The sequence below is a fragment of the Carassius auratus genome, chromosome 4 (assembly GCF_003368295.1).
Source record: "Carassius auratus strain Wakin chromosome 4, ASM336829v1, whole genome shotgun sequence".
Lineage (NCBI taxonomy): Eukaryota > Metazoa > Chordata > Actinopteri > Cypriniformes > Cyprinidae > Carassius > Carassius auratus.
In genome coordinates, this window is record NC_039246.1 from 2786504 (window position 1) to 2813150 (window position 26647).

The 26647-nt window shown below is 44.7% G+C and overlaps 4 protein-coding genes across 12 annotated transcripts in view; 2 read left to right on the forward strand and 2 right to left on the reverse strand.

Moving 5' to 3' along the window:
• Window positions 1-26647, reverse strand: part of LOC113066531 (gastrula zinc finger protein XlCGF57.1-like) — a 1043158-nt gene that overhangs the window by 924565 nt on the left and 91946 nt on the right. The gene's annotated exons all lie outside the window — the stretch shown is intronic.
• On the forward strand, window positions 161-16675 carry ikbip (IKBKB interacting protein). 7 transcript variants are annotated; one of them, XM_026238867.1, is made up of 7 exons: window positions 161-551; window positions 957-1074; window positions 5585-5853; window positions 6097-6226; window positions 6605-7891; window positions 7983-8100; window positions 11400-13104. In XM_026238867.1, exons 5-7 carry the CDS (start codon window positions 7728-7730, stop codon window positions 12111-12113), a joined length of 996 nt encoding a protein of 331 aa, XP_026094652.1. In that variant the 5' UTR covers window positions 161-551; window positions 957-1074; window positions 5585-5853; window positions 6097-6226; window positions 6605-7727; the 3' UTR covers window positions 12114-13104. The 7 variants fall into 7 exon arrangements, with proteins under 7 accessions (XP_026094652.1, XP_026094646.1, XP_026094638.1 ...); XM_026238861.1 differs by having other exon boundaries at window positions 945-1074; window positions 6097-7891; XM_026238853.1 differs by having other exon boundaries at window positions 6097-7891.
• ckap4 (cytoskeleton associated protein 4) lies at window positions 17000-19840 on the reverse strand. Its single transcript, XM_026238427.1, has 2 exons — window positions 19435-19840; window positions 17000-18098 (listed from the first exon to the last, which is right to left on the reverse strand). Exons 1-2 carry the CDS (start codon window positions 19717-19719, stop codon window positions 17139-17141), a joined length of 1245 nt encoding a protein of 414 aa, XP_026094212.1. The 5' UTR covers window positions 19720-19840; the 3' UTR covers window positions 17000-17138.
• On the forward strand, window positions 21434-26295 carry terfa (telomeric repeat binding factor a). 3 transcript variants are annotated; one of them, XM_026237707.1, is made up of 18 exons: window positions 21435-21652; window positions 21797-21892; window positions 22598-22722; window positions 22861-22953; window positions 23105-23245; window positions 23322-23401; window positions 23537-23809; window positions 23897-23994; window positions 24071-24104; window positions 24310-24414; window positions 24627-24758; window positions 24929-25024; window positions 25105-25179; window positions 25281-25388; window positions 25468-25572; window positions 25668-25741; window positions 25912-25940; window positions 26044-26295. In XM_026237707.1, exons 1-18 carry the CDS (start codon window positions 21505-21507, stop codon window positions 26200-26202), a joined length of 1971 nt encoding a protein of 656 aa, XP_026093492.1. In that variant the 5' UTR covers window positions 21435-21504; the 3' UTR covers window positions 26203-26295. The 3 variants fall into 3 exon arrangements, with proteins under 3 accessions (XP_026093511.1, XP_026093492.1, XP_026093502.1); XM_026237717.1 differs by having other exon boundaries at window positions 21436-21652; window positions 23897-23968; window positions 24048-24104; XM_026237726.1 differs by lacking the exons at window positions 24627-24758; window positions 24929-25024 and having other exon boundaries at window positions 21434-21652.

Sequence of the window (26647 nt, forward strand, 5' to 3'; positions counted from 1 at the left end):
TACATTTATATTGGTTATATTATATACAAAAAAATTTCTGAATTATAAATCTGCACGTGTATGTATATACATATCTCTCTCTCTCTCTCTCTCTCTCTCTCTCTATCTATATATATATAATCAAATTTAGTGTTTTCTTGTTCTCTTATAAAGTCAGAATAAGGATGTTTCATTGTACATGTATCTGTTATGCTGAATGACGATTTTTTTTACACCCATATTTTGCAATTTTCACAAAAGTTTAAAACCTTAGGATAGAGCCTTAACTTATAATTTAATTATTAACTGAAATGGTCTCGTCATTGAGCCACATAGATACAACAAAAAATGAAAGTATTTAAATGCATCCTGTTGGTTTGTCCAGCTGTAGCTCAGCGTGAGCGTGTTTTCCGCCAATCAGCGCCCTCCGTGTGCGTGACGTCACCGCAGGAGGACGAGCGCAGCCGCGGGAGTGTTTGCAGACTTTCCTCACGTTGAGTTTAGTTTCCCGCAGCAGTAAACATGACATCACCGCCATCCTGAGGCGCATGCGGTCTGTCCCCACGAACAAGGTGAGTCCGAGCCCCACAGACCGAGAGCGCGCTGTTTCTGAGTTTTTGACACGTCATATATTTATGTAAACATATGGCAGGTGAAGCTGCTGTTTTAGCACGAATCCTTCATCATTGATATTATTAAACGAGCTTTATTCCTCAAAACAGATGTCCTGATTCACACCGAGTTTGCATTTTCCTGCGAATGTTTCCCAACTTTAATAATAACATGTTTTGTAATTGTACAGAACAGAGCAAAAACTATTAAAGTGGAAAAAAAATAAGAGTTAGAAACAATGCGTGTTAAAATGTGTGACTGTTGAAATGTTTTTGTCTGTAGATCTGATTAATTATAAGGTAATTTGAAGGCAGGCAATATGGTGTTGTATTGACATGGGTTGTAATTATTAGCTATATTGTCAGGTGTGTTTTGACTGCTCTGTGAAGAACCCCAGCTGGGCAGCGTCACACATGGTGTCTTTCTCTGCATTGACTGCTCAGGGACACACCGCTCACTGGGAGTTCACCTGTCCTTCATCAGGTAAACTTTCACCATTACACTGTCCTTCATCAGGTAAACTTTACACTCTCACACTCCTTCGTCAGGTAAACATTACACTCACACTCCTTCGTCAGGTAAACTTTACACTCTCACACTCCTTCGTCAGGTAAATATTACACTCTCACACTCCTTTGTCAGGTAAACTTTACACACTCACACTCCGTCAGATAAACATTACACTCTCACACTCCTTCGTCAGGTAAACTTTACACTCTCACACTCCTTCGTCAGGTAAACATTACACTCTCACACTCCTTCGTCAGATAAACTTTACACTCTCACACTCCTTCGTCAGGTAAACATTACACTCTCACACTCCTTCGTCAGATAAACTTTGCACTCTCACACTCCTTCGTCAGGTAAACTTTACACTCTCACACTCCTTCGTCAGGTAAACTTTACACTCTCACACTCCTTCGTCAGGTAAATATTACACTCTCACACTCCTTCGTCAGGTAAACATTACACTCACACTCCTTCGTCAGGTAAACTTTACACTCTCACACTCCTTCGTCAGGTAAATATTACACTCTCACACTCCTTCGTCCGGTAAACATTACACTCTCACACTCCTTCGTCAGGTAAACTTTACACTCTCACACTCCTTCGTCAGGTAAACATTACACTCTCACACTCCTTCGTCAGATAAACTTTGCACTCTCACACTCCTTCGTCAGGTAAACTTTACACTCTCACACTCCTTCGTCAGGTAAACTTTACACTCTCACACTCCTTCGTCAGGTAAATATTACACTCTCACACTCCTTCGTCAGGTAAACATTACACTCACACTCCTTCGTCAGGTAAACTTTACACTCTCACACTCCTTCGTCAGGTAAACTTTACACTCTCACACTCCTTCGTCAGGTAAATATTACACTCTCACACTCCTTCAGATAAACATTACACTCTCACACTCCTTCGTCCAGTAAACATTACACTCTCACACTCCTTCATCCGGTAAACATTACACTCTCACACTCCTTCGTCAGGTAAACTTTACACTCTCACACTCCGTCAGGTAAACATTACACTCACACACTCCTTCGTCAGGTAAACTTTACACTCTCACACTCCTTCGTCAGGTAAACATTACACCCTCACACTCCTTCGTCAGGTAAACTTTACACTCTCACACTCCTTCGTCAGGTAAACTTTACACTCTCACACTCCTTCGTCAGGTAAACATTACACTCACACTCCTTCGTCAGGTAAACTTTGCACTCTCACACTCCTTCGTCAGATAAACTTTACACTCTCACACTCCTTCGTCAGGTAAACTTTACACCATTACACTATCCTTCGTCAGGTAAACTTTACACCATTACACTGTCCTTCGTCAGGTAAACTTTACACTCTCACACTCCTTCGTCCGGTAAACATTACACTCTCACACTCCTTCGTCAGGTAAACATTACACTCTCACACTCCTTTGTCAGGTAAACTTTACACTCTCACACTCCGTCAGATAAACATTACACTCTCACACTCCTTCGTCAGGTAAACTTTACACTCTCACACTCCTTCGTTAGGTAAACATTACACTCTCACACTCCTTCGTCAGGTAAACATTACACTTGAACTTTATGAACTTTGTCAGGTAAACATTACACTCTTACACTCCTTCATCAGGTAAACATTACACTCACACTCCTTCGTCAGGTAAACTTTACACTCTCACACTCCTTCGTCAGGTAAACTTTACACTCTCACACTCCTTCGTCAGGTAAACATTACACTCTCACACTCCTTCGTCAGGTAAACATTACACTTGAACTTTATGAACTTTGTCAGGTAAACATTACACTCTTACACTCCTTCATCAGGTAAACATTACACTCTCACACTCCTTCGTCAGGTAAACTTTACACTCGCACTCCTTCGTCAGGTAAACTTTACACTCGCACTCCTTCGTCAGGTAAACTTTACACTCTCGCACTCCTTCGTCAGGTGAACTTTACACTCTCACACTCCTTCGTCAGGTAAACATAACACTCTCACACTCCTTCGTCAGGTGAACTTTATGGAACTTCGTCAGGTAAACATTACACTCTCACACTCCTTCGTCAGGTAAACATTACACTCTCACACTCCTTCGTCAGGTAAACATTACACTTGAACTTTATGAACTTTGTCAGGTAAACATTACACTCTTACACTCCTTCATCAGGTAAACATTACACTCTCACACTCCTTCGTCAGGTAAACTTTACACTCGCACTCCTTCGTCAGGTAAACTTTACACTCGCACTCCTTCGTCAGGTAAACTTTACACTCTCGCACTCCTTCGTCAGGTGAACTTTACACTCTCACACTCCTTCGTCAGGTAAACATAACACTCTCACACTCCTTCGTCAGGTGAACTTTATGGAACTTCGTCAGGTAAACATTACACTCTCACACTCCTTCGTCAGGTAAACATTACACTCTCACACTCCTTCGTCAGATAAACTTTGCACTCTCACACTCCTTCGTCAGATAAACTTTGCACTCTCACACTCCTTCGTCAGATAAACTTTGCACTCTCACACTCCTTCTTCAGGTAAACTTTACACCATTACACTGTCCTTCGTCAGGTAAACTTTACACCATTACACTGTCCTTCGTCAGGTAAACTTTACACCATTACACTGTCCTTTGTCCGGTAAACTTTACACTCTCACACTCCTTCGTCAGGTAAACATTACACTTGAACTTTATGAACTTTGTCAGGTAAACATTACACTCTTACACTCCTTCATCAGGTAAACATTACACTCTCACACTCCTTCGTCAGGTAAACTTTACACTCTCACACTCCTTCGTCAGGTAAACATTACACTCTCACACTCCTTCATCAGGTAAACTTTACACTCTCACACTCCTTCGTCAGGTAAACATTACACTCTTACACTCCTTCATCAGGTAAACATTACACTCTCACACTCCTTCGTCAGGTCAACTTTACACTCGCACTCCTTCGTCAGGTCAACTTTACACTCGCACTCCTTCGTCAGGTAAACTTTACACTCTCACACTCCTTCGTCAGGTGAACTTTACACTCTCACACTCCTTCGTCAGGTAAACATTACACTCTCACACTCCTTCGTCAGGTAAACATTACACTCACACACTCCTTCGTCAGATAAACTTTGCACTCTCACACTCCTTCGTCAGGTAAACTTTACACCATTACACTGTCCTTCGTCAGGTAAACTTTACACCATTACACTGTCCTTCGTCAGGTAAACTTTACACCATTACACTGTCCTTTGTCAGGTAAACTTTACACCATTACACTGTCCTTCGTCCGGTAAACTTTACACTCTCACACTCCTTCGTCCGGTAAACATTACACTCTCACACTCCTTCATCAGGTAAACATTACACTCTCACACTCCTTTGTCAGGTAAACTTTACACTCTCACACTCCGTCAGATAAACATTACACTCTCACACTCCTTCGTCAGGTAAACTTTACACTCTCACACTCCTTCGTCAGGTAAACTTTACACTCTCACACTCCTTCGTCAGGTAAACTTTACACCATTACACTGTCCTTCGTCAGGTAAACTTTACACTCTCACACTCCTTCGTCAGGTAAACTTTACACCATTACACTGTCCTTCGTCAGGTAAACTTTACACTCTCACACTCCGTCAGATAAACATTACACTCTCACACTCCTTTGTCAGGTAAACTTTACACCCTCACACTCCTTCGTCAGGTAAACATTACACTCTCACACTCCTTCGTCAGGTAAACATTACACTCTCACACTCCTTCGTCAGGTAAACATTACACTCTCACACTCCTTTGTCAGGTAAACTTTACACTCTCACACTCCTTCGTCAGGTAAACATTACACTCTCACACTCCTTCGTCAGGTGAACTTTATGGAACTTCGTCAGGTAAACATTACACTCTGACACTCCTTCGTCAGGGAAACTTTACACTCTCACACTCCTTCGTCAGGGAAACTTTACACTCACACTCCTTCATCAGGTAAACTTTACACCATTACACACCTTCAGCAGTTAAACTTTACACTCTCACACTTTCCTTCATCAGGTAAACTTTACACCATTACACTCCTTCAGCAAGTAAACTTTACACCATTTCACTCATTCAGCAGGTAAACTTACACTCTCACACTCCTTCCCTAATGTGAAGTACATTTTAAAAAATCAATTCTTAAAATATAGACTTATTAGATTGTCACGATCCTTTATTATTATTTCATAGAAAATATAGTTTTATGGTGAGGCAAGGGTAGTACTTTAAATTGTTAGATGTCAACTTCCCCAAAATGCTATCATTTCTACAGTGAAAAGTGTATTACATTTTTTTAGTAATTAATAATTAAGATGGAATACTTCAATACCTCCTACTTCATGGAGGTGATCTGAGATGATTTGGTAGTGTGTTGAGTTCAGTATCTGTAATGATGTTTGTCTTGAGTGCAGTTTTGAGCTCGGCGTGTGTGTGTGTGGTCTGTGTCCTGAATCAGGTGGGTCTGGTCGCTCAGAAGGTCAGCAGTCAGAGCTTCAGTGTCTCCGGCCGTAGACAGACTGCAGGAGGAGAGGAGCTCACAGACCAGTAGCACTGAGCCCCAGTGAGAGATAGAGAGAGAGACCTGCAGGTCAGTCCTCACGGGTGTCTGCTCGACCTGTGTGTGTGTGTCTGTGTGTGCAGACTGTGGTCTCTAAGCCGTGTTTACCAGAGTCTGGAGGGTAAGGAGCAGGCGGAGCGGATCTGCATGGGCTTCAGCGGATGCAGGTCAGTTAACACACGTGTGTGTGTGTGTGTGTGTGTCTTCTGCTGAATAAGTGAAAGGGCTGAATAAATTGTACCAAACAGTTAAGTGTTTTAGTCATGCAATCAAACAGCACTCAGCGTAGTATCCTGATTCAAGAAGGGGTCTCTCAATAATGGCCAGAAATATTCTAACTTAACTAACTTTGTTTAATTTTGCTTTATTCTGCTGGAATGTTAAAATGTGGCGGGGTTTGTTTTGACCAGTGAGACGTGAGTGTGGGCAGGGTTTGTGAGGAGGAAGGAGCCGCAGGCCGTCTCTGATGATGCTCAGAGGAAGTTCGGCGATGCCAGAGCTATTTCATCAGACATGTTCGGGCAGCAGGACCACTCCGAGGTGACACGTCAGACAGACGCCGCTGAGAAACACCAGTGTTCAGGGCTCCCACGCGGTTCCCTAAAGTCAGTCGCATCAAACTAAAGGCCATTAAACTCTTAATTTGTACAAGAAAGTCTTAATCATGATTTCAAGAGGTCTTAAATTTGGGAACAGAAAGACTAGAATAGTGAAAAGGCTGTGAAAACTTCAAAAGTCTTTAATGTCTTTAAATAAATATTAGTGCTGCTGCACACGCAGAGCTGTTACTGAACCGCTGGATCGATAAGATGATCATACATTAGAAGGTATTGTGAGATGTTTTCTGCTTGCAGTATGAGGTTCGAGCGCAGCTGGAAAATTTGCCTGCGTGTAACACTGTGTGTTGTGTGTCAGCAGTGTCCTACAGCCTGAGCAAGGTTCGGCCGGCCGTGCCAGACATGACACAGCTGAGCAGCGGCGTCCACTCGGTGGCCGGGAGGTCATGTCCTCCATACAGGTCAGTCCTGCACCCATTCATCTGTGTGGACGAGCTCTGGACGCTGTGTTCACTCCCTGCAGGATCACTACAGCACATGAGTCTGAGAGCATCATTCACTCAGAGTAGCAGCTTGAGTTCTGACTGAAAGAGTCGTCGTTTGATCACTAGGGGACAAACTGGTTTATATGAACATTAAAGAGCTTTATATGAAGTGTAATGTAGCATTGTATGTGTGATGATGAAGATGAAGAAGATGAGCGGCTGGTTTCACACACTACAACCCTGACAGTCGTTCTTCATCCTACTGCCTCATCTGTGTTTGTTCATGGAGTCTGTGTTTCTCTTGTTCTGTCCTTTATGAGTGTGAGGGGTCATTAAACTGATGCTGATTGTGGTGAACTGTTTAACTCAATAAAGATCAGACTTGGTGAGAAAATGAGCTGTGTGCTATAATCTGTCATAATGCAAGAAAACAAACTAATGGAGATCATGAGAATAGTTGTAAATTTAAATCTCATAGATATTCTAATGACATATAAAAATTAAAATCTCAGAGTTTGACTTATTACCGATTTTTGTTTACCAGAAACTATAATCGTTTCAATATATTACTTATCATTCATTTCTGATACACATATATAAATAATCCCCTGAAAACTGTTAAACCCCCATCGAAAAGACACACGCAGCTGTGATTGGTCAGTTCTGACCAGCGCTGAGAAAAGCAACATGTGCATGTGACAACGCTGCATGTGCCGTTTCAATAAAAACTATTAGTAGCGAAACAGTTACACTTAATAGACACTGAAATTATCATAAACATTAGAGTTAAACATCATAATTATTATTTGGACTCGTCTAAACCCCGCCCACTCCGTTACGTCAGTCCGCGCGTCTGCTCTGATTGGCTATCGGCGAAACGACTGCGTGGCGGTTTCAGCCTCCGACGAGACGAGAGAAAAACTACAAAGTTTCCACAGATGTGTTGTGTTTTCGAGTCTCTTGATCTGTTCTTCTCAGTGTTTTCCTCGAGTCTGGTGAATGATGCAGGCGAGCGGCGCGAGGCAGCGACAGAAGAGTGTGATGAAGCAGCCGAGCGGGGAGAAGAAGAGTGGCTCTGAGGAGAGATCCTCCTCCCGCTTCAGTCCCGATGTGAAGCTGTGCGTCGCTCTCGTGTGTCTCTCAGTGTCGCTTTTCAGCACATGGTGAGTGTCCCTCTCTGAGCTGTAAAGTGCGCTCACTCTCCTCATTAACCCCTCTCGGAGCTGTAAAGTGTGCTCTCGGCTCTCTCCACAGGCTGCACGTTCAGCAGGACGCCAAGCTCGCAGAAATCATCCTCAAACACGAGCGTTTGAGTGAGGAGAGCCGCAGCCTCCACGAGCTGCGAGAACACATGGCTGGACTCTCGCGAGAGGTGTGTACATCAGATCAAGATATATAATACAGTATTAGTGAACCACAGCTGTAACGGTGTCTTCAGGAGTTATCTCCAGCTGATGAACGAAACAAACATTAACAGCCAATCAGAATCCGCCCTGCTGCCACGAGCTCAGATGCGCGTGCCCGCGGAATAACAGACGATATCGTCCGCTCATATATATATTTTATACCTTTATCTTTATCGCTATAGTTATTAACGGGGCTTAACAGCTGTATTTGCACCCTTACGAAAATGAACCATGGTATTAATGTAGTGTAATCGTAGTAACCATGTATTTTGGCGCATTGATTATCGTTTGTATGACCAGTTTTACTACAGATACTGTACCATGTTCAGACTGTGATTAGTGCAGGTTCATTTATTTAACTATAGACAAAAAACATTTGAAAGAATCTAAAAAATGACAAGTAATGAAATTAAGTAGAAAGTGTTAAAAACATCTTTGTGCCTTGAATACAAAGCAATTTCTAACATAAGCTGAGAGATTTATATATCTTTATTTCTGTCTTCAGATACTTTAAACCTCTTTTTACTGTAAGCCCCACAAATAAAACAAACTTTTTATTGATAAATTGACATTAGAGATATTTTGTTATAACATTTTCCTGTTATCATGGTAATAATATAGTTTCCAAAGGTGGTCATTATAGAGTATAACAGCTTAAATAACTTTTTATAACAAAATAACTGCACATTTAAATACAATAAAGCACTACAGAAAAAAATAAAAAGTTTTGCACAGATTAAGGTGCAAGAACTATAAAGACCCATAGGTATCACTTTACAATAAGACCTCATTAGTTAATACAGTAACATTCACAATGAGCAAAAGCTACATTTGCTACAGAAGTTATTCATCTTTATTAAAAAATACAAGTCTTAGTTCATGTTAGCTCATTAAATAATACAGCTGCAACTTTACATTTTATCAACATGTTATTAAATATTGGAATACCTAAGATTAATGAATGTTATATATAACGTTATAAATAATTTTTCACTGGTAGTTTAACTAATACATTAACTGATGTTAACTAATGAAGTCCTAATGTAAAGTGTGAATTAACAATTAAGAATCAAAACACTTTCAAAGGATATCTAGAGCATCCAGATTAAAATGAAAACACAAGTTTGAAAATATTGTAAATAGCCTATTGAGTCTAAATATGTAAGTATTTGGCTCTGTGATGAACACCATAGAAAACACAAATCTGAATGGCCATTTAACTATGCTTCAGAAAGTAGCAGCTGCTTTATATGTGGGGTTTCCAGGGAAAGGAGATTCTCTGCAGTTTAGCGCCATCTGCTGTCAGGGAGTGAACGTGCTTCATTCGGCGCGTCCCTCACGTGTTCCTCATGTGCTTCTCATGCGTGCTTGTTCACATCAGAGTCTTTCAAGCAGCAGTTTGACCAGTTGATGGGAATACTATTGTTAAAATGCCTTCCAAATTCAGAATGATTTGTCATATATAATTATTAGCTGTATTTAGAAGTCCCCACGATAACAATGTCGTGCATATTAATTACTGTGATATATCTCATCACTGAATACCATCACATGTTTAATTGACATATTCATCATAAGCAAAGTGTATTTGAGTCTTGTTCAGTCAGCCATTCACCAATCCACTGATCTAAATCAATCATAACCTCCCTCTTTTTACATTTAATACACACTTCATTCAAATAGTGAAGTCTCCTCTCGTAGCTCTTCATATTTATGGGCTGCTCGTGTGAACGAGTGATTGATGAACACCACACGAGTTCCTTCTGCACAATATACTTTATCTCATTTCATTTTTCAGTTCAAAAGCAAATTAAATTACATCGTTAGATTTCACTGTTTCTGCTGTATTTTGATCAAATAAACGCAGAAGAGACTTCTCTAACTCTTACAGCCTTTAGACCTGTGTGTAATGAATTATGAAGGAGTACTGCATTACATAGTTTCATAAATGATTGTTTTTTATGTTTTTAAAGAAGTCTGTTCTGCTCCCCAAGCCTGCACTGATCCACAATACAGCTAAAACTCTGCGGTTTTGAAGTATTTTAATAATTTAAACATCAGTTTTCTGTGTGGATGTCTGTTAAAGTGTAATGTATTTCTGTGATGTGCAGCTGTGTATCCAGCTTCATTCCTCCAGTCTTCAGTGTTCTTCAGAAATCAGAAGAATATGGTTATTTACGTGTATTATTATTATCATTTTCATCAATATTTAAAACACTTGACTATATTTTTTCAGGATTCATTGAATAGAAAGATCCAAAGATCAGCATTTATCTGAAATAAAAAGCTTTTGTAACATTATACACTAATATCATTCAAAAGCTCGGAGTCAGTTTAATTAATTTGTAATTATTATTAATAATAATAATAAATGTTTTTTGAGCAGCCAATCAGAATATAAGAATGATTTCTGAAGATCATCATGTTCATCACGCTGAAGATAATTAACGCTTTAAAATTATAGGAATAAATTACATGAATATATTTAAATAGAAAACAAGGTATTTTAAGAAAGTAAAAATATGAACACATTTTACCCTTTATACATATTTAACCGATGTACGTCGCTTTTTCACTAGATTCGATGATACAAGATAAAGAGTTACATAATAACATGTAACACCACAAGTAACTTTTTTAAAAAATCTGGTTTAACACCATTTATTAGTACAAACTGATCTCTGTCTCTGAGGTAACTTTTTATCCAGGAGAATATCTCTGTAAAGCCATGATCAATCAAAAGCTTTTAAGTGTAGGAGCAGCCCCACAGTATATTCATTATTACATCAGGTTTTGTTCTTGGTTCTTGTCAACAGTATCTCCGCCATGAGAAGCACTAAATGAGTGACAGGCCTTCTGTTGTAAAATAAGAGGGTGACATCTAGTGGAGAAGACTAATGAAAAGATTCAGATTAATCAGATCTTCTTTCAAATCAATAAATACTGGAAACGATCAATTTGGCTTTTGAGAATCGACATCAAATTGAACAAAAAAAATTAATCGAAAAAAATGTATTTTTTTTTGCCCAGGCCTACATGCAATGCATTACAAGGTATAATTAATGCATTAATGTGGCTGAGTGTTACTGAGACTACTTTCAAAAACAATCACCTCAAACTTGACAAGAAGGTGTAAATAAATCAAAATCCTAAAATAAAATGGAAAAGAATGATAAGCGGGTGTTATTTACTGAGCGAGGTCAGTGTAGTGTGCCAGTGCTCACACGTTTTGGTTGCATGCTGTTTCCTGTGTGTGTTCATGCAGCAGTGGTGCACTAGTAGATCAGATCACTCTCAGCTGATGTGGTGTGTTGTGAACGCAGCTGCAGACCTCCTCCTCCTCCTGCTCCACGCTGAAGCACGCCGTCAGCTCCACCCTCAACACCTCGGCCGCGCTGCAGGTGGAGCAGCAGGCGTCTGCGGTCCTCCTTCACACCCTGGAGGAGCGTGTGCGCCGCGTGACGGAGGCGCGGCGGAGAGCCCTGAGCGAGGAGCTGGAGCAGCTGAAGAGGCGCTCGCGAGCCGCACACTCTCACGTGACGGAGCAGGTGAACACGGTGGAGGCGCTGCTGCGGGAGCTGAGCGAGCGGCTGCAGGAGGTGCAGGACGGGGTGGGGAGGAACACACGGGCGCTGGTGCGCAGCGAGGACGAGGACGCGGGACACGTGAGCGATCAGCTGCAGTGGAGCGAGCGCAGAGTCTCACGGCTCCAGGAGCAGCTGCAGCGTCTGGAGGAGCAGGGTCTGGAGCTCCGGCAGCGGCTGGACACCCGCGCACCTCACCACACACACCTCCACGCCGCAGACGAGGCCGTGCGCTCCATGCTCCGGGTCCGCGCGCAGCTCAGCACCACCTACAGGAGGCTGGAGGAGCTGCAGGTGCAGGTGCAGAGCGCCGAGGAGCGGCTCAGGAGCACACCACACCACACCTGAACTGTTCTCTAGACACACTCCGTTACTTGAGTGGAAGGACAGACTAATATTACTCTGCTACGAGTCAACGCTTTAAAGATTCAAGCTGTTCACTTAAGTGAAAGAGTAGAAGTACTTACTTTTTAAAAGTACTTGAATACTACATGTTTTTTGTTCTTATTTATTATGAACTTTACGACAGTAACACTACTGACAGGCCTGACCGGACGTGCAGCTGAAGGACTGAATGTACCGTGTTATCTCAGGAGTATTACAGGTTCAGTTCAACTAATGTCATGTTGGTGATGTTTGGCATGTCTGCTGGAGCCTGGGTCACGCCATCAAAACAGGAAGTAAACAATGGACAAGAGTAAAGTCATATCCAGTTTTACAACGTAATGGCCCAAACCCATATTGCTCAAATTAATATAAAAATGTACAAAAGTCTTCATGGCTGAATTATACACATTTAAACAGATGAATTGTTTTTTAAACACGATTTCACTGTGAAAACACTACCTCTACCTTTACATGAAAATGGCTATAAAAATGGGCAACTTCTTTTACAATCTGTCAATGAAGAATTGGTGTAGGTGGTTCAATCCACTAAACTTCACTTTTCTGCTTCTAAATCCTTCTAACACCCTGTTTACTGGCTGAATGTAAATGTATATTTATTTATTTTTTTTTTCTAACAGGTCAGCCACAGTTGTTTTATTTTTTTTTTTTTTTGCCTTTAAAAGATCAGTCACTTTTGTGTTGTAACAAATTGTATTGAACCACAAGGGATGTGTGATACATTTAGTCTGCGATATCTTTGGGTTTTTTTTTTGGTAACTAAGTAAATACTGCTTTATTTCACAAAATAATAATCCTGACCAAGGCCATAGCACTGTTTTGTGTCTTTGATCAACATGATTTTTGATTTCTTGTTTCGCAACCGTTTAAATGATTCGGTTAAGTCACAGTGACTCACTTATTAACAGTGACTTGCTGCCACCTGCTGGCGGTTTAACTTCATTTAAAGTATCTTTTATTTTTTTATCATCTCAAATATCAGTATTCAATGTTTTCCATTTAAAAGATCAAAACATTATTCCTGCATTTGTAACTGCAGGTTAAATGCATTCATGTTCTGCATTAAACAGTGTAAACACATCAATGTGCCTCTTCAGATGCAGCTTCTGTGTTTCTTCTGGACCGCAAAGATGAATTTATGGTTCATACTGATTTCATTTGTTTAGTAACAGCCCAAATGACTTATTATTCTAACTGACTGATGAAATGTATCATTTTAATAAATATATACATATTAGAAAAATGCCCATACAAGGTAAAAATCTATTTAAACTTATTAAGATTAATTTCTATCACTGCTTTGTGAATATGCAGAATATGAACATTTTTGCATAACATAGTCAGCTCTCCACTGTAGCCCTTGAGATATCAGCACATTAACTGATACCATCTAATTATCGTTATTGATAAATGTTTGTTATTTTGGTCACTTAGATATGGTCCACATGCACGTCTGGCTTTATTCTGTTATAATCATCCACTTTTCATGATCTATGTAATACTTGATGGATAAAATGTTCCATTGAATTTCTGCTTCCCTCGAACAGCCTTTTTCAGATTATCAGAGCTCTATTTTGTGCTGGGTAATTAATACCTGCACTGTATGACATGTAAACAGATTAATATACCTCATCAGACACGCGTTTCAGATTCAGTCCTTCATCTTTATTGGACACCTCGCTCTGCAATATTTAAATGTCTGACAGAGCTCAACCCCATCGTTTCTCCTTAGTAAGTAAAAGTAAAACCGGTTTGAAGAGGAAACTCTTAGTTTAACAAGTTTACTTCTATTCAGGGGTGCATAGATTGAATAGTTTGTGAATATGAGCCCAGGACCTGATGTTGGAGGTGATCTCATGTCATCTTGATGAGTCTGATAACATCTCTGTTCATGATCTCAGTGTTTGTTATTGCGTACTCCTCGTAGGAGCATCATCAGACCTGTGTGTGACTGAAGTCTCTGGTGTGCTCTCTTGTGTAGTGTGTGCTGTTGTCCGCTCCGGCCGTGTCTCAGATGGAGGCTCTGGAGGTGGAGGTGGCTCGGCTGCAGGAGCGCTTCTCCAGTCTCGCGGGTCAGCGACAGCAGCTCCAGCTGAACCTGAGCGCTCTGGCTCAGGCCGTGGAGAGTGTGGAGCAGCAGGACTCCAGCGAGGTGACCTCCAGACTGGCCTCCATCCGTACGGACGTGCGGCGCATGGCTGGGCTGGAGGGAGAGGTGGAGCTGCTGCTCAACCAAACACAGGCTCTGGAGGAGAAGGTGGCCCAGACGGAGAAGCTGATGGTCAGGCGCATCGGTGATCTACTGGCCGGCAGCATCGACCGGGTCGCGGCTCTGAGGAGCTCAGCGGAGAAGAGCAGCCAGCGGCTGGATCAGGTCAGCGCACTCGTTCACCAGCTCTCAGCCGCTCACCGTGACCTGTCCGAGCGCATCCTGGCACTGGAGAGCGGACAGGCCAAGCTGCTGAAGACCGCCACCTTCGCCAGCGACCTCAAGCCCAAGGTCTTCTCCATCAAACAAGACTTCGCCGTCATCCAGCCCAAACTGGACGACCTGACCCTGAGGATCGGCCTGCTGGCTGAAGACCTGATGAGCCGAGAGGAGGAGCGGAGTCAGAGACAGGAGACCACAGCCTGAAACAGCCCAGTCGTGCTTCGACCGGGAAACTACTGCTGGAACACACTGACGTTTAGCCACAGAGCAACCGTACGCCTTTCAAGAGCACTGACGTGAACATCAGCCTGAGATCTGCTACGATACTGACTAACAGACACGGTGCGTCAAACAATAACCATCTACAAAGCTTGGCACACTATAACAGTTACCAGTCAAAGGTTTTGAAATCACAGGAATAAATTACATTTTCAAATATAATAGTTTTTAAATGGTAAAAATATTTCAAAATGTTACTGTTTATGCTGTATTTTGGATCAAATAAATGCAGACTTGGTGAGCAGAAGAGACTTCCTTAAAAACATCACAAATGTTGCTCTTCAGAAACTTGTGACTGGTCGTTTACTCATCTTTGTGAGAGTGAAACAGGCTTTAGGAACCAGATCTGACCAGGTTGAGTCTCGAGCTCAAGCCTGACCCTGTATTCAAGCGATCCTGACCAGTGAATTGATGTAATGAAGAGGACGTGGAGGGATCTGTGGAGGAGTGTAACACACAGGGATCATCTGAGCTCAAACGATGGCCAGTTCACTTCTAACAGCTGGTGTCTGTCTCAGTGATCTTCACAGATGAAGCTCTCCTTCTGCAGGACAAGCAGCAGTGCAGTTCATTACATTCACATCTGAACATGTTCAGACAGGTCTGACCAGCACAAAGTGTCCAAGGCTTACATTCACATTAGTCATGGCTTCTTACTTTAAAACCTAACAAATGTTGACATTTAAAACCTTTTTGTGAAAAATGTGACTGCTGTTTTTCTTTGAAATAAACGTTGATATTTGTAATGTGAAGACAATTTGAATTATTTCTAAATACAGAAGTCAGCCTTTGAGATGGATCAAAAAAGTTCATCAAACTTGTCCTGAGACGAGAATGTGTTTTGGTTTTAGGACAAATGTGATGAGAGGTAGTATCATTTCTGTGGTCTGCTAACACAAACATCAGTTTCATAAGGTCATTAGAGTTAGACGGGCAGTGTTCATGTATCACAGTAGTGCTCTCTCATTCCTACAGTCGCTCAGACAGTCACTGCCTTTACATGATTCAGATTCAGTTCACGTCTCTGTCAGTCATGACACACCGATGATCGCTGATCTCAGGGATGTTTGCATCCACGTCCTCCTCAGCTGCTCCTGAGAGAATCACTGCTGTATGTGACACTTAAGAAAAAGATATTCTGAATTTACATTGATTTTAATGTTTGAATTATTTTAAGTCATCTTGAGACACTCTTTGATGTTTGCGGATAAAACAAAAATGATATAGAAAATGTTTTTATAAATGTAATTAAAATACATAAATGTGAGAAATGCTCTCATGTCATGTCATGAACTGATTCTGATTCCTGATTCTCAGTAGTCCACTTCGAGGTGTGAAACAGTATGTTTTTACTGAAGATTAATGTGTGAAGATCAAGGAAATTTAGATTTTCATTTTATGACCAGCCTCTTTAAAATGCATAAATGTTCAAATTGTTCTCTTCATGTTATATTAATATTCATTTTGATGTGTTTTTAGGTATTTTATTGGTCATTTGACACAATGGTTTAAAACTTTTATTGATGTGTTCAGGGGTTGTATTTTGGATATGATGATGAGCAGTAAGATCTGATTAGTTTACACTGCTTTTCCTGCTCTACAAATCATACTTTTGCAGTGATGTTTGGTCACGCATGCAGCTTTTTCCTGGTTCTTCAGTGACAAGGGTGTATTAAAATCATTCAAATCATAAAGCATTCGTTGTTTTAGTTGATTTTTAGCTGACCAATGCTTGTTTTGTCTTCTAAGTCATCTTGAAGTGGGCCCGATTCATTCATTAAACAATTATATTAAAAATGTTTATTTTAATGTCATTAAAATAAAGGAATGTGTGAAAGTTGATATTCATATTCCTGTTTTATGTATATCTAGACATCTTCTAGATCATCAGATTAGATGAAGTCAATAACACAGTAATTTGGAAGAGTTTTAATCATTTTAATCAGCCAGTGATAAAAGGGTGGTGTATCGTCTTGATTTTAATGCTAGTTTGTCTAAGTTATTTTAAGTCATCTTGAGGTCAAGAACCACTTAATTAACCAATTAAAGAAACATAATCATATGGAAACTACATTTACGTTATTAAAAGGTTACTGAACCTGTTAAATGTTCTCCTTTGATCCATTTGTAGGTATTGTAGATCACTAGATTAGATCGAGACAGTAACACTAGTGTGGAATGATTTTATTGTAAACATCTCTACATTGGTGATGGGTTCAGAGAGAGAATGACTGATCGGCCCGTGGCTGTGAACACAAGTGCAGTTATGTGTGGAGCAGCTCGTCTCAGACTCACTGACTGAGATCTAGAGTTCATCGACTGGCTCTTCCTCTTGAGCGGCGTCTGGTTCAGATACCAGCGTCTGCAGCTCGTCCAGGCGTCTCCTCAGGTCGTCCAGTCCGTCTCGGAGCGCCTGGCTCTCTGTCTCTGTGCTGGTCTTGTACTCTCCCAGCGAGCTCTTCTGGGACTCGTGCTGGTCTGCGAGAGCGTTCAGTCTGTTGTTCTGCTCCGTCAGCGAGGTCTGCATGCCCTCCTGGCTCTCCTCCACACTCTTGAGCCGGAGCTCGGCGTCCTCCCGGTGCTTGTCCAGCTGCAGCAGCTGGTCTCTGGTGTGTGTCTCCAGGCTCTGGAGGGCAGTGCTGGTCTGCTCCAGCCGCTCGCTCAGGCTCTGGGTCAGGTCCGAGGCGCTCTGAGCGCCGGCTCGAGCCGCAGACACCTCGTTCCTCAGGCTCCCTGCGGTGCTCTGCAGCAGCGTCCTCACGGCCTCCACGTCCTCGGACACGGACGCCACCTCCCTGTTCCTGGTCTGCTGCTCGGCGCTCACCGCTGCGATCTGCTCGCGCAGCACGGCCGCGTTCCCCTCGGACACCTCGCTGGCGGTCTGGAGCGTGGCCACGGCGCTGCTGAGGGTCTCCAGCTCCTGCTTGAGGAGCGCCGGAGCGTCCCGCTGCTCCAGACGAGCCCTGAGCTCCTGCAGCTGGCTCTGGAGCTGACTCTGCTGGACGGAGGCCTCGGCCGTGGAGCGGCTCAGCTGGGACAGACGCTCCTCCAGGGACGAGGCGTCCTGCTCCCGCGCCTCCTTCAGCTCCCGGACGGTCTGCGTCAGCTGCTGGGAGATCTGGCTCTGGAGCTTGTGGAGCGAGTCGTCCAGCCGCCGGGCGTGGTCCTCTCCCTCCTGTGCGGCTCGGTCGGTGTGCTCCAGATCAGTCCTGACGCTGAGCACCGCACTCTCCAGAGCCTCCAGAGACGCCTGCATTGACCTGATCTGGAAACACAGATGGACAGAGACACTTAGACACCGTGCTCACACGGATCAATTTAAGAGCTTCGCTCAGATACAAAATAAACGATAGGAACAGGTTTTCACAACTAAATCCACCCAACTGCTTCTCAAAACTCGCCCAATCAGGTTCAGGGGGTAAATATGGTGTTAGTGGGGTCTCTTTGACTCACAAAGTTGAAACCCAATTCCTGAGGCACAGTAAACAGGGAGGACATACATCAAGCTATTATGCGTTTGTTTATAGTGAGATCTGCTGCAGAAGCCAATATGAACAATAAAGAGAAGACAGCAGTGTCTTGAATCGTTTCTGGTACGAGTCCTCATGTTTCGCTTGTCTATAGAGTTGAAGAGTCTCCCGTTGGACTCGTTTTGAGAAGCATTCGGGCGGGTTTTGCGCATGCGGGGTCAGTTCAGAACATGATCGGTTCACACCCTTAGGTCTTCAGGTGATCACCTCATCGAAAAGGCATGTTTCTTCCTGTTTCGAAGGATGTTTTGCATACCAGTGACCGCTGAGCTCCTAGTCATTATTCAGTGACATTCTGGAGATTTCCAGGATATAAAGACCAAAGCGGGCTCTAAACGGTCTATCAGAGGGAGTTTGGTAGAAAAAGCAGAATTAATGTGCTCACTTGTGGTCTACAATCCCTACAGTCTTTAACTTCAGTGAGGTGTCCATGTGTACTCTTCTTTTGGCCTGTTACCCTGCTGGAGCTGAGGAGGTGTGTGAAACCAGTCGCTCAGGTCTGATCTGTCAGCTAGTGTTCCTGCACCTGAAGCTCACCCGCGGGGTAATAAACTCTGAGACCTGCCTTATCAAACATGTCACTTAAGTCTATTCCAGGCTCAGAGTATCATGCATCATGTTTGGGAACAAATCGTGAGATTTCTCAGAAAATGTGGAGGTCAGAGTAACCTTTCCAATGTAAGTCGAGTGTTAGTATCACATATCTTAGCAACACCGAGTTATGAGCAGTGGTGATATTTCAGAGGCATTTGCATCTGTTCCTCATCACTTAATTAGAAACACCACAGATTAAACCGTGTCACCTTACAGAGAGCAGGCATTAACAGAAGTAAAGCAGAGTAATCACTGTTGGACACACACTTGTGTGTGTGTGTGTGTGTTTGGAGAGGGGTCTCTGGGGAGTCCTGAAGGAGGAGGTCAGCACAGCCCTGTCAGCCAATCACAGAGCCCCACATCGACCTGGGTCAGTGTAACAGAGTGTGTACTGTAAACAATCAGAGCAGAGGAGTGTGTTCTACTGTCTCTCACACACTCACACACACACACACACACACACACACACACACTGACCTGCTGCTGCGCGTCTGCGCTCCTCTGCACGCACTCCTCGTGTCTGGAGCTCGTGTGTTTGATGTGGGACAGCTCCTGGTAGAAGAACACGGACACGGCCACGGTGCCCGCCACGAAGCCCAGGTAACTCAGCGCGGACACGAGCCTGAGGAGCGCGGACGAGCGCGGCGCGTCAACGGTCTGCGCGCTCCGGGTCCTCGGCGCGTCACTGGTCTGCGCGCTGGCGGGCGTCTTCTCGTTATTACCGGGCTGCGAGCTGCTCTTGTTTCTGTTCTTCGCGGCCATCCCGTTCGCGTTGCGTCACAAGAACCGTAACTTCTGTTAGAACCAACTTCAGTTCTCCACAAACTCTCTCTGGACACAACCGAAGCGGCTTTAGCTGAGGACTGAACGCGTTCAGCGGTGTGCAGAGAGGGGCGTCGCGTCGCGTCTCCGCCCTTCTTCAGACGTGGCACTGGTTCTCCTCGAACTTCTGCCTCCACCCATCATCATCATCATCCACCCATCAGAGGCGGTGTGTGTGGAGAGAGAGAGAGTTCATCTGTCCCTTTCCTCAAACTTTCTAATTAAAACAATGTCTTGACTAATCTTGACTACATTAAAGAACAGAAACGGGGCTTGTAGGTATTTACAGACAATCAATGAGTGCAGCTAACTTCAGAAATGCATGTTGAGAGTAATGTAAAAAAGGCGAGTGACTGATTGAATCACTGAATCCTCCAGTCAGGTGCTTGATTTGAAGTGTACATCTCTCTTCTTCTGTCCAGTCAAATCAAGTGTGGAGGGAAATCTGTACCAGTACTCATCAAACAAATCCAGCGCTTTGCAAATAAACTACATTTGCTTTGCAAAGAAAAACTCGACTTTCAAACGAGCGCAGAGTGATTTGTTTGAGAGAGATGTAGAGGTGTGCACAAACATTGATTTTCTGTCAGATATGATGTGTTTCCACCATCAGCAGATGTCCATCAGTTCACACCAGTCTCCAGAGACTCTGCTGATCGGGTTTATTACCAAACTCTGAGACTGGCACACAGGTCACTCCTCATGAAAACTGTGAAACATTACTCTGATGTTTTCTGTGTTAAAGTCTTCAGTGATCTTCAGAAATCATAACAATAAATGCACTTCTGATCATTTTCCTACAGCCTCGATGAATAAAAGTGTTGATTTTTATCAGATGACTCGTTCTGGCTGAACAGTCGAGTGCTAGTGTGGATAAAGTCATGAAACACTCGTGTGTGACTGGAGAAAAGTGCTGTTGATACTCTAACATCCCAATATCAGAGCTGAAAACATCAGAAATACATGCTCAAATATACCTCAGAGAAGAAATCCACAGACTCAGAGCTGGAACGTGAAACATTTCTTCCTATAAAACTGGGTAATTCATCATTATACACTTAGGGCCAATAAACAAAACAAACCGAGGCTTAGAAATACTAAAACATGGTTTATTTCCACAACTCAACATTTATTTATGTGTGTGATATTTGTCTGTCAAAAGTAGTATTGAAAAACTAAATAAATCTAACTTCTGTCACAACGAGTAACTATATTAACTACAGATTCTCTAAATATGTGCAGTTTTCATCTCTCATCTTCAGCACTCTTATGAATAATAAACAAGAAACTTCATCTTCTTTAGTAAGATGTTTTCTGTTCCAATATACCTCTATTATCAAGTCTATTTCCTTTTGTTTTGATGTGATTTATTTTTTATTATTTACTGTGTTTAACTGCAATCTTTCTGACATTATGTTTGAAAAAAATAATTTTTACTTTTAAATGCTACATGTAATCCTCCAGAAATATCTTTATCTGACGCAGTTATTGAAGTGATCTTATTTCAGACTAGAGATGGTGTGAGTCTGTTTATGATTATGATTTATTAACTTAAATAGTGTTACAAAAGAAACAATAACAAGAGAAGGGGAAGTCAACAGCTGTTTACTCCTGACGTAATGACGCTGATGGCGTCGACATAGCTGCGACCAATCAGAGGCGCCGCCCTCCGCCGCGCCCCGCCCTCCGCTGCAGTGTGAGCGCGGGAAGCGCGTGTGTTTGGTGATGGGCGAGTCCGTGGGAGAAGCGCGCTCTCTGAGCGACGAGCAGATCATCAACCGATGGAGCTTCGACTACTACGTGTTCAAGGCCCTGAGCGCCTTCAGAGACGCGGACTACACGGCCTTCACACACTTCACCAGCATCGTCGAGAGTGAGTGCGTCTGTTTACATCCGCGCGCGCGCTGCAGCGTCACAGCTTGCTCTCTCTCTCTCTCTCTCTCTCTCTCTCTCTCTGTGTGTGTCGCTCTCTATCGCTGTCATGATATCTCTGTCTGTGTCTGTGTGTGTGTGTCAGGTCTGGTGGTCAGACCCGTCGACGGACACAGCGACATGATCGTGAAGCTGCGCTGCATGCAGTTCCTGTCCCGGATCAACAACGGCGACAAGCTCGGTGAGTGACCGGAAGTGACGCGCGTCCCAGTGTGTACACAATCACACACAGTTCAGGATGACCGTGTGCACACTTGAGCTCTTCAAAACTATAAGTTAAAGTCAAAACTATAGTGTTGCAAAACTTCAGTCGTCTTCATGGCTTTATTGTAGTTGTAAACACTTTGAGTTTCTGAATGTGTGTTCATTAATCTCTGTAACGTGCTGCTTCTGATCAAGTGATGAAGAGTAAATATCACCACATAGTGACTCATCTTTCCACCAATAAAACAAAACTGCATAATTAGCATGAAATCCATGATGAAGTTCGCATGACCGTGAGAGGAGGTGTGGGAGTGGTGGTGAGATCACACTGAGGGGTCAGGGCTTCAGACGGGCCGGGGGGCTGAGGTCAGAACAGAGCCGTGTGTCCACCGTCAGGACAGAAGCTCTGCTGCTTCACTAATGCTGCGCTCACACCAGACGAGAATACAGCGTCTGCCGCGAGTGATTTCAATGCAACGACGTGAATAGACAACCTGTGGCACAAATGATGCACATGGTATTTTGTATCGCTTATAAATATTCACATCACATCAAATTATTTCAAACACTCGCTGCTGACTGAAGGTGAGTTTTGGGCACTGGTTTGTGTGTGTGTATGTGTGAGAGAGTGGTGTGTGTGTGTGTGTAGCACCGGGGCTGATGGGCTTTGCTCTCGCTGCAGATCTGACGTTTGAGGAGCCCAAGACCCCTCTGGAGTCAGCTCTGAGTGTGCTGGAGGACATCTGCAGGGACATGAGCGTCCCCCCGCGAGAGAAGGAGCGTGTCCAGCAGGCCATCATCGAGACGGTCTCTCTCTCACACACACACACACACAGAGATACAAACACTCACTTTCTCTCTCACACACACACTCACTCACATACCTGTCTCCTCTGTCTGAGAGTGATCTGAAGGTGTCATCTGTGTGTGTGTGTGTGTGTGCAGCTGATGGTGGTGTGTCTGCGCAGCGGGGAGTTCACTAGGGCCGAGGAGGTGCTGCTGACACACTTCAGCGACGCTGCAGACTCGGCCGGGAAGGTGAGGAGCCGTGTGTGTGCGTTTCCTCTCTCTGTCTCTGTGTGTGTGTGTGTCTTTGACTCTGACTCTCTCTCTCTCTCTCTCTCTCTCTCTCACACACTCTCTCTCTCTCTCTCTCACACACACACACACTCTCTCTCTCTGTCTGCAGAGGAAGCTGTTTGAGAGCCTGGTCCGGCGTCGGCGCTCCTCTCACTCAGTGCTGCAGCTCAGCTCTTACTCTGACTTCAAGCAGGACATGCTGGACTTCATCGAGCGACTGTACCGCGTCCCGGAGCCCTTCCTCCTGCAGGTGCTGCCCCTGACCCCTGACCTCTGACCTCTGCGGCTCGCGCTCCTCTCCTCACCCCCTCTCTCTGTGTGTGTAGATGCTGAGGCGCTCGGGACACCCCGGCGTCAGCTCTGAGCCCGTCACCTCGTCCTCACAGGAGCGACAGAAGGATCATGGGTAAACTCTTCCACCTCTGTCTGATGCACACCTCACTAATTGTTTTCCCACAGCTAGGTGATCCTCTAACAGCAGCGTCACTGTGATCAGATGAAGCTGTGTATAAAGATGTGTGTGTGTGTGTGTGTGTGTCAGCGGAGCGGTGCGTCTGAGTCTGCGCGGTCTGCGTCAGGTGTACGGCGTGCTGAGCGAGCGCTACGGGGTCAGCGTGTCCTTCTCTCAGCTGCAGCAGGAGCTGGAGCACCAGGACGAGCAGGAGCAGAGCCCCGAGCTACACCTGGCCCTGTCCGAGACGCCCCGGGACCCAGAGAGCCAGCCGCCCTACGCCGGGATGACCATCTCACGCCTGGTGCAGGAGGACGACAGCCAGCTGAGCGACCAGGGGCAGGACACACGCTCGCCTCACAGGTCTGTGACGACACACTCTTCTGCTCACCGAGCCTGCACCTGATCAGGAGTGTGTGTGTGTTAATGTGTGTGATGTGTTCTCTGAAGGATCCTCGTCACCAGCGGCCCAGAGTCAGACGAGCCTGAGCTCCAGACGCCCGTCACACGCAGCCACAGCAGGTCCAGCAGCACGTCTCCTCACGACCTCATGTGGTGTACAGTCCAGTGTGTGACTGCAGTGTGTGTGTGTGTGTTTCAGTGGGCGCTCCCCGGCTCAGACCTGCTCTCCTGCTCGTCACACACAGAAACACATCAGGTGAGACTTCAGAGGGACCTTTGACCGTTCACACACCGTCTGTCCTGAGCATTCATCTGAACCAGTCAGCAGAACAGAGATGTGTTCAGATGAGTGGAGGAAGTGATGCACAGCGCTGGTTTATAATGAGTGTGTCCCGTTGAGAAGCTGTGTACAGTACAGACTCCTCTGAGGTCATCAGGGCTGACCGATGTGTGTCCCGCAGGATGGTCCTGTCCAGTGATGTGGAGCTGGAGGACCACGCCGCGTCTCCTCCGTCCAGATGCTCCTCCAGACAGCAGCAGAAGAAGAAGAAGAAGAGTGATCACAGGTGACTGACACCAGCTCAGCTCCTCGTTCAGGTCGAGTGAGGCTCAGTCCATCAGACCAGTTCAGTGAGGTGTATTATTAATGAAGACGTGGTCAGCGCTAGTGAAGTTAGTGTTTGAGGTGGACTGAAACACTGTTCATCTCCACACGAGCAGCTGGTGAGGTGGAGATACTGGTGATCATGTTGTGTTTTCCTCTGTGTGTGTGTTTGAGTGAGTCTGAGTGTGTGCTGATGGAGGAGGAGGACGGAGGCTCAGCTCAGGTCTCTTCTCCCGCTCGTCCCAGCAGCAGCAGCAGCTCTCCAGCCGTCAGACGCTCGGCCAGAGACACACCGAGGCAGAGCAGGTGCGTTCGTCACTGTACACACACACACACACACCGAGGCAGAGCAGGTGCGTTCATCACTGTACACACACACACACACACACACACACCAAGACAGACCAGGTGCGTTCGTCACTGTACCTCCTCCTCACACACACACACACAGAGTCACTGAGCGCTGTCTCCCACAGGATGGTTCTGTCCAGTGATGTGGAGCTGGAGGACCACGCTGTCTCTCCTCCGTCCAGACGCTCCTCCAGAAAGCAGCAGAAGAAGAGTGATCACAGGTGAGGACTGGGACGCTCTCCTCCTCCTCCAGCTGTTTTCAGTGCTGACTGCAGTGTGTGTGTGTGTGTGTGTGTTTCAGTGAATCGGCTCTGGTCTCCTCTCCTGCTCGTCCCAGACGCTCAGACAGAGACACACAGAACCAGAGCCAGAGCAGGTACAGGACACCTGTCACACACTCAATACAAGTACAGTCAGTTCAGATGCAGCCGCAGACAGTTCAGTGTGTGTGTGTGTGTGTGTGTGTGTGTGAGACAGTGAGTCTGAGTGTGTGGTGGAGCTGGAGGTGAAGGATGGAGGTTCATGCATCCAGCACTCGACTCCCGCTCGTCCCAGCAGCACAGACACACAGAGGCACAGGAACAGGTGTGTTCATGACTCCTCGTCCGTCCTCGGGGCTCTGAGGGCAGTATGTGACGTGTGTGTGTGTGTGTTTTCCCCTCAGGAGCGTGACTGTGTCCAGCGAGTCTGAGGAGCACAGTGAGTCTCCTGCAGTGAAGACGTCACGCCGCAGCTCTCCATCCCCTGGAGGAGCTCACAAGAGGAGGAGGTGTGTGTGTGTGACCCTGTGTGATTGTGTGTGTGAAAGAGAGAGAGAGGGAGAGAGCGACAGACTGACCCTGTGTGTGTGTGTGTGTGTCTCAGGGCCAGATGGCAGGACGTGTCCGGGACGCACGAGAACTGGAGCGACGAGGAGTCACTGTTCAGCAGCACTTCAGGTGCACACACTAGCTGTGCTGTATTAGCATCACATGATGATTAGCCAGCACCTCATGATATGATACAGTGCATATATGCATGTTTGTGTTGTATGACCCTCTATCTATCTATCTATCTATGCACTTCACACACACACACGCATGATATTTCTGCTTCACATCTGTTTCAGGTCGCTCCAGTAAGAAGAGCAGCAGGAAGGTGTGTATCTGTCCATCAGAGCCGCTCCTGTGAGTGTGAAGTGTGCGCTGACACGTGTGTGTGTGTGTGTGTGTGTGTGTGTGTGTGTGTGTGTGTGTGTCAGATGTGGACGGTGCAGGAGTCAGAGTGGCTGAAGGAGGGAGTGCGGCGCTTCGGCGCGGGACACTGGGAGAAGATCCGCTCCTCCTTCCCCTTCACCGAACGCACCGCGGTCAACCTGAAGGACCGCTGGAGGACCATGCTCAAGCTCAGGCTGGTGTGACCACACCTCTTTTATCATGTTTTATACTCCACTTCCTGTTTTAAAACCACATGTTCAGCTTGTTCCCTATTAAACGTTTGTTCTGTTCGTGCAGCGCTGCTGTCTTTATTCTGTGATGTCCTTAGATTTCTAAACCAGAACAAACAGACTATATCATCAAAATATGACCACAGAGTACTGCCTCATCCTCAGGCAATGGTAACGGACGTGTGGTTCGTTCAGTGAAAACCAAACCAAGGAAGAAATCGAAATCTGTGCACACATACACATGCATATATAATACACTTGAAACGTTTAAAAATATATTCCCCAAGGCTGCAGAAATTCAGTAAAATTGCTAATATTCTAAGACATTATTACAAAATATACATATTGAAAGGGATGTGAATTTATTTGAGTAGTTTTGGTTTAGTAGGTAAAATAAAGAAAAAAACTGAATATAACA

Bases quoted from the DNA above. Each gene is read 5' to 3' on its own strand.
- ikbip (XM_026238861.1), top strand. From the start codon at position 7,728: ATGATGCAGGCGAGCGGCGCGAGGCAGCGACAGAAGAGTGTGATGAAG. The intron at 7,892-7,982 runs GTGAGTGTCCCT...CTCTCTCCACAG, and splicing joins GTGTCGCTTTTCAGCACATG to GCTGCACGTTCAGCAGGACG. The intron at 8,101-11,399 runs GTGTGTACATCA...GTGTTCATGCAG, and splicing joins TGGCTGGACTCTCGCGAGAG to CAGTGGTGCACTAGTAGATC.
- ckap4 (XM_026238427.1), bottom strand. From the start codon at position 19,719: ATGGCCGCGAAGAACAGAAACAAGAGCAGCTCGCAGCCCGGTAATAAC. The intron at 18,099-19,434 runs GTCAGTGTGTGT...CTGTGTTTCCAG, and splicing joins GCGCAGACGCGCAGCAGCAG to ATCAGGTCAATGCAGGCGTC.
- terfa (XM_026237707.1), top strand. From the start codon at position 21,505: ATGGGCGAGTCCGTGGGAGAAGCGCGCTCTCTGAGCGACGAGCAGATC. The intron at 22,723-22,860 runs GTCTCTCTCTCA...GTGTGTGTGCAG, and splicing joins AGCAGGCCATCATCGAGACG to CTGATGGTGGTGTGTCTGCG. The intron at 23,995-24,070 runs TCATGTGGTGTA...CGGCTCAGACCT, and splicing joins CAGCACGTCTCCTCACGACC to GCTCTCCTGCTCGTCACACA.